At 36.4% G+C, this 18,441-nt stretch overlaps 1 protein-coding gene across 11 annotated transcripts in view; it reads right to left on the bottom strand.

Annotated features, from left to right (window-relative positions):
- NRG1 (neuregulin 1) overlaps window positions 1-18,441 on the bottom strand; it is a 1,118,472-nt gene that overhangs the window by 139,053 nt on the left and 960,978 nt on the right. For 9 of the 11 annotated variants that reach the window (XM_040490200.1, XM_040490199.1, XM_040490193.1 and 6 more), the window contains exon 5: window positions 17,228-17,278. The exons of the other annotated variants lie outside the window; for them this stretch is intronic. In XM_040490200.1, the coding sequence (XP_040346134.1) occupies window positions 17,228-17,278 (51 nt within the window). The remainder of the gene's footprint in view (window positions 1-17,227; window positions 17,279-18,441) is intronic. 11 annotated transcript variants of the gene reach the window in all.

Raw genomic sequence — 18,441 nt, 5'->3', positions numbered from 1 at the left:
TGTCAAAAACTCAGAGCTAAATGCTTGAGCTGTCCAACTGGAAATGAACTGATATTACTCTAATTCAGCCAACATATAGCAACTGATGAGAAGATTTGCTGATCAGCATTTAAACCAACTTCTTTTCACAGTCTGGAAGGTAAAAATGGAAGAGCTCTGGATGACCTGCTTTTCAAAAGCAGTAGATTTCAGATTTTGAGGTCACTGTATCATATATGGTCAAAATGGCTACCATTTCTAAAGACCAAAGATATACGTTAATTGATCTTGCCATCTATCTGCCCATCCGTCCAAAAACTGTTCACTAAGTAGCTGGCTATGTCCCAGACATCGTGCTGGAGTTTACAGATGTGGAAGCAGGAAGGGAAAAGACACTCCACCCTTCTCTGAAGTAGAAAGTGGGGTTGTCTGACGAGAGTGAAGCCATGATTCAAATTTTGAGAGTGGTAATGTCCGAGTCTCCATGGAAAATAGCAGAGAAAGCTGACTATGAGAAACAAAGGCAAGGCAGACATCATGGCAAGTAGTAGATCTACACCAGTCCTTCCTTATTTATCATCCTCACTATCAGGATCCTTCTTTCTCCTCTTGAGAATTGTATTTGGAAAGTGCACCAATGAAAGAAGACTTAAAAAAAGTCATCAATAACAGAAGAAATAACTTCTCTGCTGAGCCCTACCATCCTTGGACCCAAGCAAAACTGAAATTCGGGGAGGAAAGAGGAAGGGAAGAGAACAAGAACACAACAAGTATTTACTTCTCAGCTCAGGGCATCTTTTTCCAACAGCAGAATTTAATTTGCAACATTAGATGGTCCACTTAATCATGCTGTGTGGCTTAACTCTGGCCATGATAAGACCAACCCACTTAAATGATGTTACTGGTAAGTACATGAATCAAAAAGCTTTAACCTACTTAACAGTGTGATGCCCCTCTGTTGCATATTTCTGCTGATACAAACATGATCACTGAGGGAAGAAGATGCACCCTAAACCTGGACTTTTAGCAGGAAAATTTAATTTCTCTATTTCAATTGCTTTTTTAAAGAATTAAGATAGGGGCGCCTGGGTGGCGCAGTCGGTTAAGCGTCCGACTTCAGCCAGGTCACGATCTCGCGGTCCGTGAGTTCGAGCCCCGCGTCAGGCTCTGGGCTGATGGCTCGGAGCCTGGAGCCTGTTTCCGAGTCTGTGTCTCCCTCTCTCTCTGCCCCTCCCCCGTTCATGCTCTGTCTCTCTCTGTCCCAAAAATAAATAAAAAACGTTGAAAAAAAAAATTAAAAATAAAAAAAAATAAAAAAAAAAGAATTAAGATAGCATTTGAAAACATTGTGCAATTACAGCAAGTAAAAATTATTCACATTAATGTGAAAAGGGAAGATTTGGTCTCCAGTTAATGCCTCTTCTGCTACAAGCTTTACAATTTTTTTCCCAACGTCCAAAAATGTGCCTTTTGTCAGTTTTCCCATATACATTCTAGCTTCATCTTGTCCTTGCTGCCTTTGGTAGCTTCATTCATTCACTCATTCATTCAGTAATTATTTGGTAAGCGCCTAATATGTGCCAGCCCTACCTAAGACTACGAGAATAAAGGAAAGAGATTGCAATGGTTCCTGCTTTCACGGTGTCACATTCTAGGGGAGGACTTAGTTTTCCTAACCTCAGTCTGGCACAAATGCAAATATTTCAGAAGAGAGAGTCCCCGCCTTCTCATGGATTCTATATGTACAGTAGACATGTTGTGGAAACACTGTTTATTGTACGTGCATGTCTAAGTATCTGAGGTTGTTTTCACTCAGGATCAAGTTATGAAAGTATTTCTTTCCCATAGTGTCTTGACTAATGATAAAAGAAGAATCCAGAGATCCATTCCAGAAATCACCATGCCTAAGCAAGAAGCCTTTGGATTATTGGACAATTAGAGACAGAAAAACTTAATCCATCTATTTCTACCCTCAGTATCTACCAAAACAAAACACCCATCAAAACATACTGGGCTATAGTAGTTATTTGATGATGGGTTGAGTTTTTAAAAAGTTATTGGCTTGATTGTTTTTAGTGTTTTTAAAACACATACATTGAATAAAATATTAATATATTTTATTATTATCTTTTTGGGGAATTGTAGACTTATTTACCAGTCATGCCAATGCACAGTTTTAAAATAGGGTGGGCCAAATTTTCTGAACTAGTAAGGAAATGTTCTAATTACCCAGAAATCCTGACATTTCAAAATAGAAAAAAATTATACTCGAAACCAAAGAGAAAAAATTATATTACATACATACAGATACAGATCTGACGATTTAGTTTAAAACTTGGTTGGTTGTAGAAACTAGTTTAATCAATAAGGAAGTTTAACATGATTCAAAGAAATAAATACTAAACATTTTGACTAACATTAGTTCTGATATCTCCCTAGGCTCTGCAAAATCACTGACATGGCAAAAGCTAAAGATGACCAAAGTAATTGTCACTATTAGTTATAAGTCATCATATTCATAAATACATGAGCCGTTCAGACTTAAACTGATGGTAATTAAAGAAACCAACAATAAAATGAAGATTAACATCCTTTATCTACTTAGAAACATTTTTCCTGGTTTCAATTAATTCTCATGAGAATATACAAGGCTCTAGAGCAACCTGATTCTCATTCGATATCTAAATCAACTTGAATTTTTTCATCCATACGACATAATTTTAATGCTGAACAGTCATTTGTCACTCGGTGAATGTTCAATGATAGCATGTCCAACAAGGAAAAGGATATGTATGGGGGTGGAACTTTGTTATTCTACATTAACATTGTCTGAGGGTGCATTTTAAAGGACATCGCTAAACAAGTTTTGCTTTTAAAAACTGAAAAACTAACAATTTCTCTTTTTTAAATACTAATATCTCTGTTGCTCAAAGTAAAACATTAATTTTTGAGAACATAAGTTTATAAACACTTTGAAGTTCAAATTATGATATATATTACTTACTTTGCAATTAAGTCATCATAGCATTTTTCCTCCTTCATCCTAAATCCAGTGACATGTTATACTGTCAAGCTACCTGAAGGATTATGTATTATCTTTAACCAATATCTCATTCTTGCTCTTAAGAGCAAGTGTGCACACACCCAAAAAGTCAATGGATCCTGTGCAAAGTAAAAGAGGTTTTAAAAATAAGTAAATTAGATCTAATTATGGGCAATAGAGTTTTAAAAGGTCCTAGGTGAACATTACCAGCACTTTCCATGTTGAATTAAGCATGCAGTTTAGTCAGCAAAGATATTATTTTTATATATCATGTTTATGTCTACTATAAATATCATAAGCATTCCATTAACATTAACCTAGTGAGTAATGCATATTATGATGGCGTCAGGTTCTAATCAGTGATAATAACTGCCTACAACTATTTCCCCTACTGTTCATCTCCCCACTCTTTTACCCTGACTAACAAAAACATGCCTACCAAAGTCTAAGGGTTCATGTAGTTACAGGAAACCGGATGCATTATTTATAAGGATGCAGAGGCTAGAAAGTTCAGCTATGCCGCTTATCCTAGCAGTAGTAGGCTCGAAGCTATTGGCAATAGGAACCCTGCCAGTGCATTAGAAGATGAGACAGAGGGATCTCTGCCAAATAAAATAGCTAAGTAATAACAAATGTTAAAGAAGAGCCTTGGGGGTTGGAGGGAGTCCTGAGCTTATGGCTGAAGCACAATTCAGATCACCAAGCTTTTGCAGTCAATGCGGAAAGAAGAGTTGTAATTGCAATTAATTCTTTGTGTCTTATCTTTCTTGAGTGCTTGCTTTTTAATTACAGTTATACATTTTTTTAATGTTACTCAGCATCTGTGTACAAATGAGAAAATTGCAACTGGTATAAAATAGGTATGGCACATGCCTATCAGATTGCAGACTCAGGGGTAATTCGTTGTGTGTACTATCCACGTTGTTTAGAAATCCAGCTCACTGTTTTAGTGATCCAGGACAAATTGGTATTTTCTCTCTTTGATTTTAAAGAAAAAGAAATCCAACCATGAAAAAGCCACCATTTCTTACTTTTCATGTGTTCAAAACTGATATATTGCCACAGACAGACACCTGTTATGGCTTTAAGTAGATTTTGAGATATTGCCATTCAAGTTTCATTTTCTGTTTAATCATCCTCAGTCACTTGGAATTTACACCACATTGCAACAAAAGGCCGCATGCTCTAAATGTTAATAGCAGCAGGAGATGAAAATGCCATCTTGCTTGGAAAAAAACCCTAAAAACTGACAAAATAAGTCAATCTAAACACAAAAAAGAAAACCTACTATAAAGACTGTTAAAGTCAAATAACCTTCCATATCAATTTGAAATTTATACAAAAAGCTATGATTTTTATTCTGCATCTCAAAATTGATCTGAAAATTACCATCAAAATGAAGGCTGAGGTAGTTGAGGATACGTATCACCTATGTGTTTATTTATTTGTTTCTTATCATGCTAAGTTTCAGATATTTAATGGACACCCCTTTTTATCGACCATAAAGCACTCATTATTGTCTCTCCAACCCAATATGTGTGCGAGGTTTATGATTTCCTTCTAAATTATCCAAGTACCAAACAAATATGATTTCTTATCTAAAACTTTCTGGTCTGAATGCTTTTTATCATAGTAAATGTGTATGTATATTTCTGTACTTTGCTCAGGAACCTTGATTCATAGAACTGATTTTGTCCAAGTAACTGGGTTAGAGGAAAACAACTATTTTCAAAAGTAGCTGCAATGATCACATGCCCTCACAAGAGGAGCCCTCTGAGGGTTTTTCTTTCATCCTCTATAGTCACTACAGTCAGTGAGTGAAAAGAGCTCAGGATGTGGAGTCAGAGAGGCTGGAAAGCAACTTTGCTTCTGCCATTACTTTTTATCTAACCTTGACAAATACTGACTTGTTTGAGCCTCTTAGGTTTTTCATTGTATAACTTGACTAATACATATTTGATCTCAAATGAAAGAATCTGATGTGTGATAGGTGCTCACTAGAAGATATTATTACTACTTTAGTATCATTACTTTTAATGATAATAAAAGAAAAATCAACCTTATTAATGCAATGGTGGCATGCCTTATTCCCAAAGACTCTTCAGCACCACAGAGAGGAACAGCGACCAACCAGTTAATATGTAGATTTTCAGATAATTTATAATAATCCCATCTAAGGGGAAACAGATTCTTAGAAACCACCACGTAAATGAATACTTGTCATAAAATGAAGAAACTTCCCGGATACAGAAGTCAGAAAAATTGAAATAGAAGCATACAAAATGTTAAATACTTCTCAAAATGTTAAAAATTTTCTAATATTATTTCAGCCAATGTTATTTTTTTAAAACATCAATTTTAAAATATTTAAATATCTGGGGTGCCTGGGTGGCTCAGTCAGTTAAGCGTCTGACTTCGGCTCAGGTCATGGTCTTGCAGTTTGTGAGTTCAAGCCCCGCGTCAGGCTCTGTGCTGACAGCTCAGAGCCTGGAGCCTGCTCCGGATTCTGTGTCTCCCTCTCTCTCTGCCCCTCCCCCACTCATTCTCTCTCTCTCTCTCTCTCTCTCTCTCTCTCTTTCTCTCTCTCTCTCAAAAATAAACATTAAGAAAATTCTTTTAAATATTTAAATATGTTTCATGATTTTTTAGGTGTCTTCCTATAATTACATATGCATACAACTTTTAAAAAGTATAATAATCTAACTAAAAAAATCACCTCTGGGAAACAGTACAGTGATACGTTATGGGAATGGAAACACAAATAACCCCAAATCCCTTCCTTCCAGACCTTACATTACAGTTTGGGAACCGATGTGCACTTCGTGCCAATAACTAGTAGCAATCTTGTTGCTTGAAGCAAGAGCTATGAGACCATCAGAAGAGTACCCCTGGGGGTGGGAAGACAATCTAACATCTTTGTGTATCAATAAACTAATAAAGAGTATGCTTTCTCCCTTGACTGGACAAGGAATTAATATAAATATATATATATATAAATATATATATATATTTACAATTTCAGATACAATTTAAATGAATGAATATATATATTCATACATATATAAATATGTATGAATATATATATTTTACAATTTCAGATACAATTTAAATGAATGAATATATATAAACATATATTCATATATAAATATATGTGAATATATATAAATATATATGAATATATATATATATTTACAATTTCAGATACAATTTAAATAAAATATACCCAAGTCTGCACTACTGCTACAAAAGGAGGGAGGTGAGTTAAGATGTTTTGACAATTATTGAGAGAGCAGAGCTGGTCCTATTCTTCATGAAGACCCTCTCCACTAGCAGCTTCTATTAGACTCACTCTTCATGCACTTTGTACATAAAAGGTCACAGCCAATGTTCTAGAAACTTAAAAAAAAAAAAAGCAGAAAGTTTTAGTCATACTTGTTTCTGTATGTATGCATGTAATGATGTTAGGTTTCATTTTTATTTTTTCACAAAGCTGAACAGTTTTAAATCTCAGTCCCCTTCACCTGCATTGTAAAAATGTTTTTAAAGGTTCCAACAAATCCCTTATGTGCCCTTGAGTCACCTATTTCCTTCCTAAAGCTTATCTTGCTTTCACACACAGTCTCATTTGCACATACACGGCAATTCTGCTGCCCCCATAATCTATTCATTCTAAAACATACCCAAGGATTCTTTGTATGGTTTATTTTTCTGCAGATAACTTGAGGATCAAGCCTGAACAAGATGCATTTCTGCTTTGGAGTATTAGGGATGTGAAAATAAGAACCTGCCATGAGGATAGCAGAGGGGAAAAACCTCTATCTGGATCAACTAAAGGGAAATGTACAAAATTTGTAAAAAACAAAAACAAACCTATTACAGCCACTTAAATAATTTTCCCTCAGATATGTGTGACGCTATTTCTCTTCATATTCCCTCACATCACATCTTATCATAAAAATGTCCTGTGTGTCAAATTCTGCCGGGAACAGTTCATCAGTGGTGGATTGTTAGATTTTGCAACTTTTTAAAAGTAGTTGTTGCAACTTCTTTATTATATCTTTGTAGACTAAGAATTAAAATCACAATGATCTGTTTTCAAAGTTACATTATTTGTGAATGATGTGAATTTTTATAGGTTGATTAAATAGCTAGATCTCTAAGTTAAAATTCATGACATTTATATAAAATATTATAAAATAAATTTAATATATTTCCTCTTACAGATTATGTTTTTGAATATATCTTAATTCCTACATGGGGAATCTACAGTTGAAAACTCAATCAGATGACACAGAAGCTTCTTGTCAACTAATCACTGCTTTCAATAAATGAACTTTAAGAAATAGAGGAATCATTATAAAGGAATATTTTGTTTTCAATACTTAATCATTTTAATTAATTTATTATTTTAATTTACTATACCTATCACTCAGTTACAATATAATTAGACATACATTTTCTAGCTTACTACTTCTTTCACCTTTAGGTCAATTCAATAAATGTTAAAAAATAAAAATTAAAAAAAAAGACAACTAATGAAAACAATATTGTTCAAGAAACTTCAACCTTTCCATATATATTTCCAGGTAACCTAGTCAAAAATATCTCTTTGAATATCTTTTAAGTCCATCTATGTATGATGGGCAAGTTTCTGAAAATCAACAGTAATTCAATTTACCATACTATGATTATGCTCATCTAAAATTTCCAGTTAAGTTTCTAAATCCTTTAAAAGTTCCCAAACTGCTTTCAAAACTACTTAGTGCAAAGTAATTTCTGATTCCTCTTAATCTTATTTGGCCTTTTACTTTTAATGGTAAATCATATTGTCTTTTTAAATAGATAAATTTCAGAATTCTGATTCTTGTTAAAATTATTGAGCTCTAAACATGAAGCAGAAATAATTGGCTACTTAAAAAAGAGACAACAGTAAAAAAAAAATCATTATCTAAATAATATTTCCTTTTAAGTCACATGCCATAGAATGGGTAAGTGTATTCTATCTTAAGCAATATTATTTAAAAAGCAACTTAATTTAAAAATCTATTGGGGCGCCTGGGTGGCGCAGTCGGTTAAGCGTCCGACTTCAACCAGGTCACGATCTCACGGTCCGTGAGTTCGAGCCCCGCATCGGGCTCTGGGCTGATGGCTCAGAGCCTGGAGCCTGTTTCCGATTCTGTGTCTCCCTCTCTCTCTGCCCCTCACCCGTTCATGCTCTGTCTCTCTCTGTCCCAAAAATAAATAAACGTTGAAAAAAAAACTAAAAAAAAATCTATTTCCCATATTCTGCTTTGTATCATGAATATGTGTCATTACACATAATTAGCACAATTAACCACAATTAACCTTTCTATTTTACTGCAAACTACTTCAGCCCAAGGACTAATCTTGACTTCACCTCCCCCAACTTTCTCCCCTTTCAAGAAATACACTTCACAGTTCCTAGCACCATGCTGGAGCCCTATGGGAAATAGATTACTAACCATTCACTTATTTTAATCAAAGAGAGAGAAACCCTCAGTGATCTAAGACTCAAATAGCAAAAACAGGGCCATCAAATTTTAATTTCACATTTACCACTCACTTGCTATTTGACCTTAGTTGTCACTTGGCCTATCCCAATCTATATTTTACAATTTTTACTATTGAAATGAAGAAATTAATAGCCCAAAATTCCTTTTAAAAATTAAAAGGAATACGGAGGAAATTTCTTATCATGGCAAAAAAAAAAAAAAAAGTCCTGCAATATTTAACACGGCCTATCTCTGTCTCTCTGTGTGTGTGTGTGTGTGTGTGTGTGTCTCCCTCCCACCCTCTCGCCATCTCTCCTCATCCCATTTTTTTAAAAAGCTTGATATTCGCTGAAGAAGAGACCATGGAATATCTGAGCAATGAACAAAACAATAGCTTAGAGGTGATGAATAAGTTCAACCTAAAGGCCAAATCTCTTAAGTAAGAGATAGTCATGGACTTGAATGGAGATGAGCGCAGCTGTAGACTCTAACCCACATTGGCCATATAATTGGTTTTTAAGATTTTGCTGACTTCTGGTAGACTGAGAGATGAAATGAAAAGTGCCATTCCAGCAGTTCTTTGACAATTAGTTGAACTATGAATACAAAGTTATTAAAAATTGAATTAAATCCTCAAGCACCTTGTATGGTAGATGCATTATAATAAGAGTAGGGCAGGGAAAAGTGGGATTTGCCTACAGATGAACTAGCGTAGACACTATTTCCTCCAGGTTTCAGTGGTGATGTCTACGAGGCTGATAAAGCTTCAGCAAATGTGATGTCACACTTCAACAAGACCTGCTGAGTTTTCTGTACAATATTAAATGGAACAGGCTAAGCATGTTTCTTTTCCTTTTCTCACTGTTAAAAAAGAAAGAAACTAATCAATATGCAATTACTCTGGTGAAAGAAACTAGTAATTTTTCAAAAACTACTTAATCAGAGATTTCTTAATAAAAGAATCTGGATCAAATAGACTTTGGCTTCTCACTCCAAAGTCAGAACATTTTACAGATTTCAAAAATGCTTCCTATGCATTCTAATGTGAAAACCGTAGCTCATTTTTTTTTTTTACTCTTTTCTACCTTCTTCAGAAAAGCATACGTTTCTGGACTTAAAAAAAGAAGTCATTTTTAAGAATGATCATATAGTCAGCTCACAGGTTCTACTAAAGAGTCTTTCAAGATACTTCAATTGTCTTCAGTTTTCTAATTTTCTTTAAAAATCTGGTCTGCCCAATTAAACAATGTTCAGTAACATTTATTTTTAGTTTTCCTTTCAAATTCTGAGATGTGTATCTCCTGACTCTTCTAAAGTTGTCTGCTTATCAGCCATAGAGGACTGCACTGGTTTCGCCTGTCTAGCCCACCCTGCCCTTCCTTAGGTACACAACCCTCCTGCCCGTAATGAACCTACACCATGCAGTTCCCATGGGGCTGAGCCCATCTGCCTCAGGAACCCAAACACACACAGCAGTGGACATCTGACCTGGCCCCTGCCGGGCTGAGTCATTAATCTCCCTGGATACAGTAACCATTTTAGGAGCAGGCACATGACACAAGTAGAGCCAATCACATTCTTCCTTAAATTTTGCTGTGTGGATGAGGAGTGGACTTTCTCTTCTTTTTAGATTATGCGCTAAGGGGTTACAGGCTTAGAGACACCAGCCGTTCTCTCCTTGTCAGGCAGACAAAACCCACTGAGAATGAAGCTACCATTTGTAGAGAAGCAAAGCATAAAGGCTGAGAGAAGATTCTATTAATAGCAGTGGAGCTCTGGATCAAAATGCACCAGTCATGTACTCCAACATACCCTCTTTATATTAAGCCCTCTGGGGTTAAATTTCTATAGCTTGTAATCAATAAACTCTTAAATCATGATCCATATTTTGTATTTTGCTGCTGCTTTATCATGTTGTTCCTCATCCCTTCCTCTATCTTATTCCTCCCCCTACCCCAGGGAGAGAGCTGTCTCCTAGAACACCCAGGGGCTAATTTAAAAGCTTCTATTCCCATCTTCCTATTTCTCAGATCCCTAGGTAACTTGAAAAAAAAAAAGAATTAAAAAAAACACCAAATTTATTTAAACATTGCTAACTTTGCTCTAGATGCTTTCTTCTAGAAACTTCTCTGTCTCCAATCTCTTCCCTCTACTTCGCCATTTAAAAAATTAAAACTGGTTTGTGTATAATCCGTTTCACTGCTCCATCCCTAATGATTAAAAACACTTAACTATAGTTTTACTACTCTGAAAACAGGGGGAAAAGATGTCCTTCCCTTTTCCAGCTGATGTACAAAAAGACTAATTTTCTTTATGTTAACGAGACTATTTTAGTAAAAATCTCCCAAAAGAATAAAATACAAAGAAACAAGTCTGATAATTTTCTACTAATGAATTTCGGTACCATACAAATAATTTTCAGGATTTAAGATATCACATAATAAATTAAATAGTAGCTAGCCTGGGATAAGGCAATGCAACTATCTGAAAAAAACTGCTGCTGAGGGAGATATGGCTGTTTGATGAAGATCACACTCCCATTAGCACAATGGCTCTAAGATTATTCCCATCTCTGTAAAAGAGCATGTTTGGAAATACACCACATCATTCTCAAAGTAACAAAGCTGAACAGCAAGTCACTGTAATAATTGTGGACCAACAGTCTTGCCTCCTTTTATAGTATTAAGCCCTTGAATTGTATTGCCATTAACTAAGGGCTCGCCTGTCCATTTTATTACCTTGTAGTTTGTGGGAAGTGTATTAATTCAATAAAAGCTGGCTTTGGGATAACTGAAACAAATGTTGATTATATCCCGGGAATCTTCAGAAAAACTACATCTTGATGCCTTTTTTTTTTTTTTTTTTAAGAAGGCCCTCCCTCAAGCTGGCTGTATGGATCCCATAAAACTTTGTATTAAAAGACCATAAGATTTGTTGGGGTGCCTGGGTAACTTAACCAACTGGTTAAGCATCCTACTCTTGAACTCAGGCTCAGGTCATGATCTCGCGGTTCGTGAGTTCGAGCCTTGCATTGGGCTCTGAACTGACAGTACAGAGCCTGCTTGGGATTCTCTCTCTCTGCCCCTAACCCCCCCCCCCCCCCCCCCGCTGTGCATGCTCTCTCTTAAATAAATAAACTTAAAAAAAAAAGACCATAGGATTTGCAATCAGAAGATTCAGTTTTAAATTTCTGCTATACCACCTACTTAGTTTTTGAATTTGGACATGTCAGACAGAACATCTGAGCCTCAACCCCTCAACTGACAAATGGGACGAAATCTAGGTCACAGAGTTCTTGTGTGAATAAATGACTCAACATATAAAAATATGCCTTATAAAATATACAGCATGATGCAAATATCAGTTACTTATATATACACAGCACATACACATATATGGTTTATTCCATAGTTCCAAAGAAAATTCTGTAAAAGTTTAATTTCAACTGAATACACAAGGTTAATTATAATTTTCGTTGTAAGCTTGATCAAAAGTTTTGAGATGATCTCACCCAGTAGTGGAATGTAGTGAGAGACAATGAATGACTTTAGAAAGGTCAAAGGCAGGACTGAAGAATGATAGGCCAGTTGTAGGCGGTACGTTAAGAAAAACAGTAAGACACATTCACTTACAAAATGAATGAACTGAACACGAAGGCAGTAACTTGCCCGAGCATAGGAATGGCTGTGATATATACATGCCGGTGCTCTTGGCCAAGACACTGCACTGCCCCAAAAATCTGCCTAGGCAATTAGAAAGATGGAAGTAATACCAGTGGGGCAATTTCCTTTTTAAATTATTCTCTTATTGCTATATGGTGCATGGGAATTTGTTTGTCATTCTCCACAACAGAGCCACCACACCCTTGAAAATGTCATGTTTCTAGAAACCTGGAAACACAATTTGCATTCACTTGGAAGTAGCTCTCCAACGGTGACAGGACAGATTTCATATTTGCCACCAATAAAGAGCTGAAATTGAAATGCCATTTTTCCAGCTGAGAATCATTTAGCAAAGGTTCAGGCAGTTTCCTCCACCATTAAAGCAGGTAAGTCAGCTCCAGCTGAGGATGGAATGTAAATCTCACCAATGGACCATGGACTTGGCCCAATCTGATCAATACATATCACTGCCCCCAAGTGAAAATGCTGTATCTCATTATAACAAAAATGTCCTGCGGACAAAAGAGATTTTCCCCTTCAGTGAGCTCTTTTAGGTGCCAAATTAAGGACTGAATTCTTCATTTCATTCAGAGATTTCAAAGAGGACTTCCTGGATAAGTTCCTTTGAAATGCAGGCTTAGCTGAGAATATATCATATTTTGAAAAGACACAGTGATTTCCGAGCATAGAACTTCCAGCATCATCATTTAGAATGCAAATAATTAACTCCTTTCCTCCTCCAAAAATAAAGATATTATCCTACATTGTTCAAATAAGATGTAAGGCTGCCTCTAATTACCATTCTCTTTTTAGAGCCACATCGCTTTTCCAGGTATAGCTCTCTCCCACAGAGAGGGGAGACCACCTAAAAGCAAAGATGTGCTAAATGATTCACCTTAATTTTCCCACATCAGGCTTCCAATATAGATTTGAGACAAACAAGATTATACAGACCTTGAAACTGAGTCTCGGGGAGGTTAACAACTCGCCTAAGATTACCCAGTAATTGCAGCACTCATATTTAGACTTACAAGCACGTGTCCACCCAAGATGTGTGTTCTTTCCATTTCGCCTCACTGCCTGCCATGCTTTGATGGGTGACATACAGATCGTAGGGGCTCAGCTGGTCCCAGGCCATACATTTACCTTATTAGGCTACCACCCATACTCCCAATCCACTTCGTGTCAAAGATAACTTTGCCGTCCATTCATAGAATCGCATTCCTTTTAATATTAAAGGCTTTTTCTTTGAGGCAACAAAATCTCATGTATCATAGCAGACTAGTGTATTGCCTGGGTTTGAATTCTGCTTGTATGACTTCAGACAAGATAGATCAGTATCATCATCTGAAAACTGGATTAAGGTTTTGTGAGAATCATGAGTTACCATCCATACAAATCACCCAGGACAGTGCCTGGTATACAGAAAGTCTTCAATAGATTTATGCTATTATTATTACTTGAAACACTTACTACTATTTAAGACTGTTTTCCAGAAACTTATCTTTATTTTTTTTCTAATTACTATTCATCAGACTTCTCATTTTTGTTTCCCTCATTTATATATTAAATTGGAATGGATGGTTCTTAATTCAGTAAAGTGATTGGTATAACAATTGCACTTTTTTTTTACAGCATTCAATAAAATTGTAGGCAACATAGGGTCACGGGCAGCTGGCACTTCAGAGAAAAATAATTCAGGTTTGTTCTAAGCAGTCCTTTTACTTTCGTGCTGATCCTACGTAAAGGAGGAACAAGAGCATCCTACTAACTATTTTGTTCACATTCTTCTCCTTACACAATTTCACATAAGTGTATGTAATAGGACGCTTATTTGTTTAGCAAATAATATGTTTCAAGTCACAGATGCCTCATTTACCGAAAAAAAGTAAATACAGTAAAGGAAAATAATGTTAATCTTTACCAGGAGATCATTATAAGACACTTCTTGAAAACTTTATAAATTAGTAACTCTAAAAATAGTGAATACACAATGCAAATTTCAATCCCAATTTCAAAAAAGAAATAGTTAAAATTTTCCTTACAAAGGGTAGGCTTTGTAACTTTGATATTTCACCAGTAATTATGAATTGCTAGGAATAATAAATACACAGGGGGAATAAATGATAAGGTGTTTGTAAATGAAAAATAAATTCTTTTAAACCTCCAGTCAAGAACAACTGCTTTATTGTTACGATGCCCAAAAAATATTTAAAAATTTAAGATTTAAAAAAATATGTGAAAATATTTCTGATCAGTATTTAATAACTAGCATGAGAAAAAACGCTTATTATGCATTAAGTAGATAGAGGAAGGGTGGATAAATAGAAAGAATGAAAAACACTCATTAGAGGAATATATATATTAAAATATTAGCAATAGTATTTCAGATAGGTAAGTGGGCAATTCTTATTTTCTTCTTCTTGTTTTTTCTATTCCAATAGGAGTTTGAGACGTCAAAAGCAGAACTTTGAGGGCAGGCATGGTCAGGGAAGGCTTTGGAGAAAAGCAAGAAGTCAGCAGATAGGACGGAGAGTGCTGAGCAGGGCCAAGGATGTAAACTGACACTGCTGAACCCTCACAAGATTTACTCAGCAGTGACACGCTCTCATCGACAGGACTGGCAGTAAGGGGATGTTTCCCCACAGAGGTGTGCACATTTGTACCTGAAGAATGAACAAGAAACAGGGCTGCCTGACCCCAAAAGCACACCAGGTCATCGTAACACATAATAGGTTTGCTGAATCCATCCTCTTCAGAAAGGCTTTTTAAAGTGTACATAGAAAACACAAGTGCCAATAGTTCAAAGAACGTAGCCCCACAAAGACATGATTACATCCCAATTGCGTAGTTCAGTTTTCACGTCCGGGGATTTACTGGTGTCTCCTTTCTGGGTGAAACGAAGTGAAAAGAAACCTATTCTTCAGGACTGATTATTCCTGACCCATGTGAACTTTCCCAAGGACTTCGACTCACAGATATCGTTTGAATGTTTAAGTCCCGCTTATTGCCGTTACTGCTTCCTCAAGTTTCCCCTTCAGCCTTTACTAGATGGAGCTATGCTGACGTCACAGCCTTCTGCAATGCAGGGTTCTATGGGTGCTGCCCATAGGTGAGTTGATGATGCCTCACACTGCTCTCATCGTTCTAACCAAGAATAGACTTAGGATCCTGCCACTATTGGTTGTATTTTCAAGTTATGGAGCATATTCTCATGGGATTAACAAAAATGTGGGCATTAATCAATCCCACAGCATTTACTGAGAGTCTAGCATGAACGGGGAAGGAGGGATGCATGAAAATGGCACACTGATATATTTTAACATGATATCAAAACACAAAGCCTTCTTTCTTCGTCAAAATCCTTTACCAAACAACAGGAACTAACTCTGCTGAGAGTTGGAGATCAGAGTCAGATTTCAAAATTATTTCTCTCTCAACAGTATTGCAATGAATACAATATGAACTGAGAGATTCATTTCAGTTCCCTAAAGCTCTGGAAAATCCAAAGAAGTATTTCTTCTATTCCAAGACTGCTCGGATATGCTTAAGGATAGCATCCATCGCCCTGTTAATGATAGCATGAGGGTTCCAATTACAAGAGTTTCAATAACTTTATTCAATGAATCATGCAAGGGAGAAACTGTTCCCAGACAAAATGCCAAAAGGAAAAATCCAGTATTTGCCCTTGTATAATAAGCACTCAAAAATCTAAAACAAAGCTGCACATGATGCCTTAATGCTAGTCAGCTAAAATCTATATAATTATACTAATCTTTTTATAAGTAGAATTAAATAACAAATATCCCAAATTCCCCAGAAGGGATTATCATTTCAGACTATGTAATGAGTATCGTTAGAATACAGAAGAAGCCAATTTAAGTCCTCTCTAACATTTTATTTCCTGTTTGATCTCCCTAGATTGCTGCTATCAATCTAGTTAAATGATGCTTTATCTAGCTAAAATATAGTCAAAACATCATACTTCTTGCAATAAAAGATACGTTTACATCATATCATTACAGTTCTGGTACCATCAGCCCAAAGGGAAAGGCTTTAGGTTCAAACTGGATTTATTTCAACAGCCTGAGAAAACAACTAAAGTTGCCAAATGTACAGACCTTCTTGCAAGTGGTCCCTACCATGCTGACAGCCAAAGGAAATTGCTCCTTAAACACACCCCCTGGGCTGGAATGGAATGATTGGGGACGTCTATTTATTGAAGAGCTTATCAACCTGAGAAATAGCTTTAAATAAAGAGCTAAAATATGGGAGAGAAAGTGTAATTATAGGCTTTATTTTCAAGGTCTGATAAATTCCCCCGTTGGATATCAAAACTTAATTCTATGCCATTCACAATTCGTAAGTATCAAAACTATTTTTACTAGTCCTTGCTAATTTCTTAAGTTCCCCTGACATGGCACAAAGCACCAATCAATCTAACCGTTGTAGAACTCCATAAGCACAAAGCACATTTCACATTAAACAGATGAAAACCAATCTGAGATCTTGCCTGGGGACTTGCTTCCAAGCATTCTCATAATTAGTCACTTACTATCAAATTTGAATTAAGGGCATCTATATATAGTTTCCTTACTCTGTCACAGCAGACTTTATATGAGAACTGGGGAGCTTTAGAATAGGTCCCAAACAGCTGGGTATCAGACCTCAGGCAATTGCTCAAGGCATCAAGACACATTAAAAACCACCAACGATGTTCTCTGTTGCTCACCTAGAACCAGGCCTCAGAGGCTCTGTAGTCATTTTTCAACATTCAAAGAGACTGCATTATAAAACTACCACATATGTTGTGTCTTCTCATATCCACATGTGCCTTAGGGGGAGGGGATATCTAGTCCACCCTAAGCATAGCAAGGGGCCATTCCCTTCCAAACAGCAAATACCATCCTGCTCCCGAACTTGACGGACTGTTCCTCAGTAAGGGCAGAGGACACACAGGAACACGATCTTCAGAAGCAGGTACTGTCTTGGGTTAAAAACTAATGAATGGAATATTTAAGTATACTTACATGAAGAAGTATTTGCTCCTTCTGTTGATACTGATATTCTAATGGGAGACTCTATAAAACAAAGAAGTGAAATGAGGCTTTATTGAGTCATGCCGCCTGCACTCTTAAATCAGAACTTTGCCAGGCTTAAAGATCGTCTCGAAAAAGAGGACTAGAAAACAGTGCAACAGAGAAGCTGAAGCGTTTCAAAGCCAGAGGAAGATACATACAACATTCAAAGACCAACGAGGACCACAGAGTCCAAAGACTCTTTTGAAAGGGATGAAAAATGGGAGTCAATCCCCCTGTGAGGATACCCCACATACCAACTGGTGTATGAACTTCCTAGAAACATCACTCTGAACAGATCCCTAGTACAAGTGAGATGGATAATTCCTTGTCTCAAGTGTGGCTCTGATTTTAAGAAATATGAAATCAAAGAGAACAATTCCCATATTCAGAAAGAATGAAAGTCAAGTTTCATGCACAGAGGGGAAAAAAGGGAAAGTATTCTCAGGCAACATGGTCTGCATAAACATCCTGACCAAATACGGTGCTAAATAAAGTCCATGCAAGATCCACTAGAGCAATTACGTTAGGATTAAACAACACATGCTGAAGAAATTCATAATATACAATCATTGGAGATGTATGGTAGCAAGAGTCTCTTAGGTACCAAGCATAAGGGAAGGAAAACTGGTATTTAAATACAGATAGAGCATAAAACACAACTCATGCAGGAAAAAAGCATGGGACCTAAGGGTTTTTATTAGTCAGAAAGAAGAACAACTTAGTATCAAAGAGGGATTGAAATTCAGCAGCCAGAAAGTCATAAAGATTTAAGTCATATATCAGAAAATAAGAGTTACAGTCACTGCAAATTCCCAAGACAAGCACCACATAAACTGAAAAGCCCAGCTTCCTAACGGCATCTACCGGAGTCAGATAGCAAAGTCCCTTCCAGCAAAGAAATGCCTGAATGGATGGAGAAGAAAATTCAGATAACTTAACAACTTTTCTCTTTTTGTTGCTCTTTTTACCTCTCTGTTTCCTCCTCTCTCTCTCCATGCCTTCCTCCCTCTCACTTTCTCTCTCTTTCTTTCTATTACTCAGAAAAGTACAACCTTCTTAGACTCCAGGATCATCCCACCCTACAACACACATACGTACATCTTTATGAACAACACATAAATATGCCCTAAACATGGCCAAAGCAGTCTAGGAGAGAGAGAAAT

Source organism: Herpailurus yagouaroundi, unplaced genomic scaffold (assembly GCF_014898765.1).
Source record: "Herpailurus yagouaroundi ecotype Mexico unplaced genomic scaffold, PumYag 181, whole genome shotgun sequence".
Lineage (NCBI taxonomy): Eukaryota > Metazoa > Chordata > Mammalia > Carnivora > Felidae > Herpailurus > Herpailurus yagouaroundi.
This window is presented reverse-complemented; position numbering and strand designations above follow the sequence as displayed.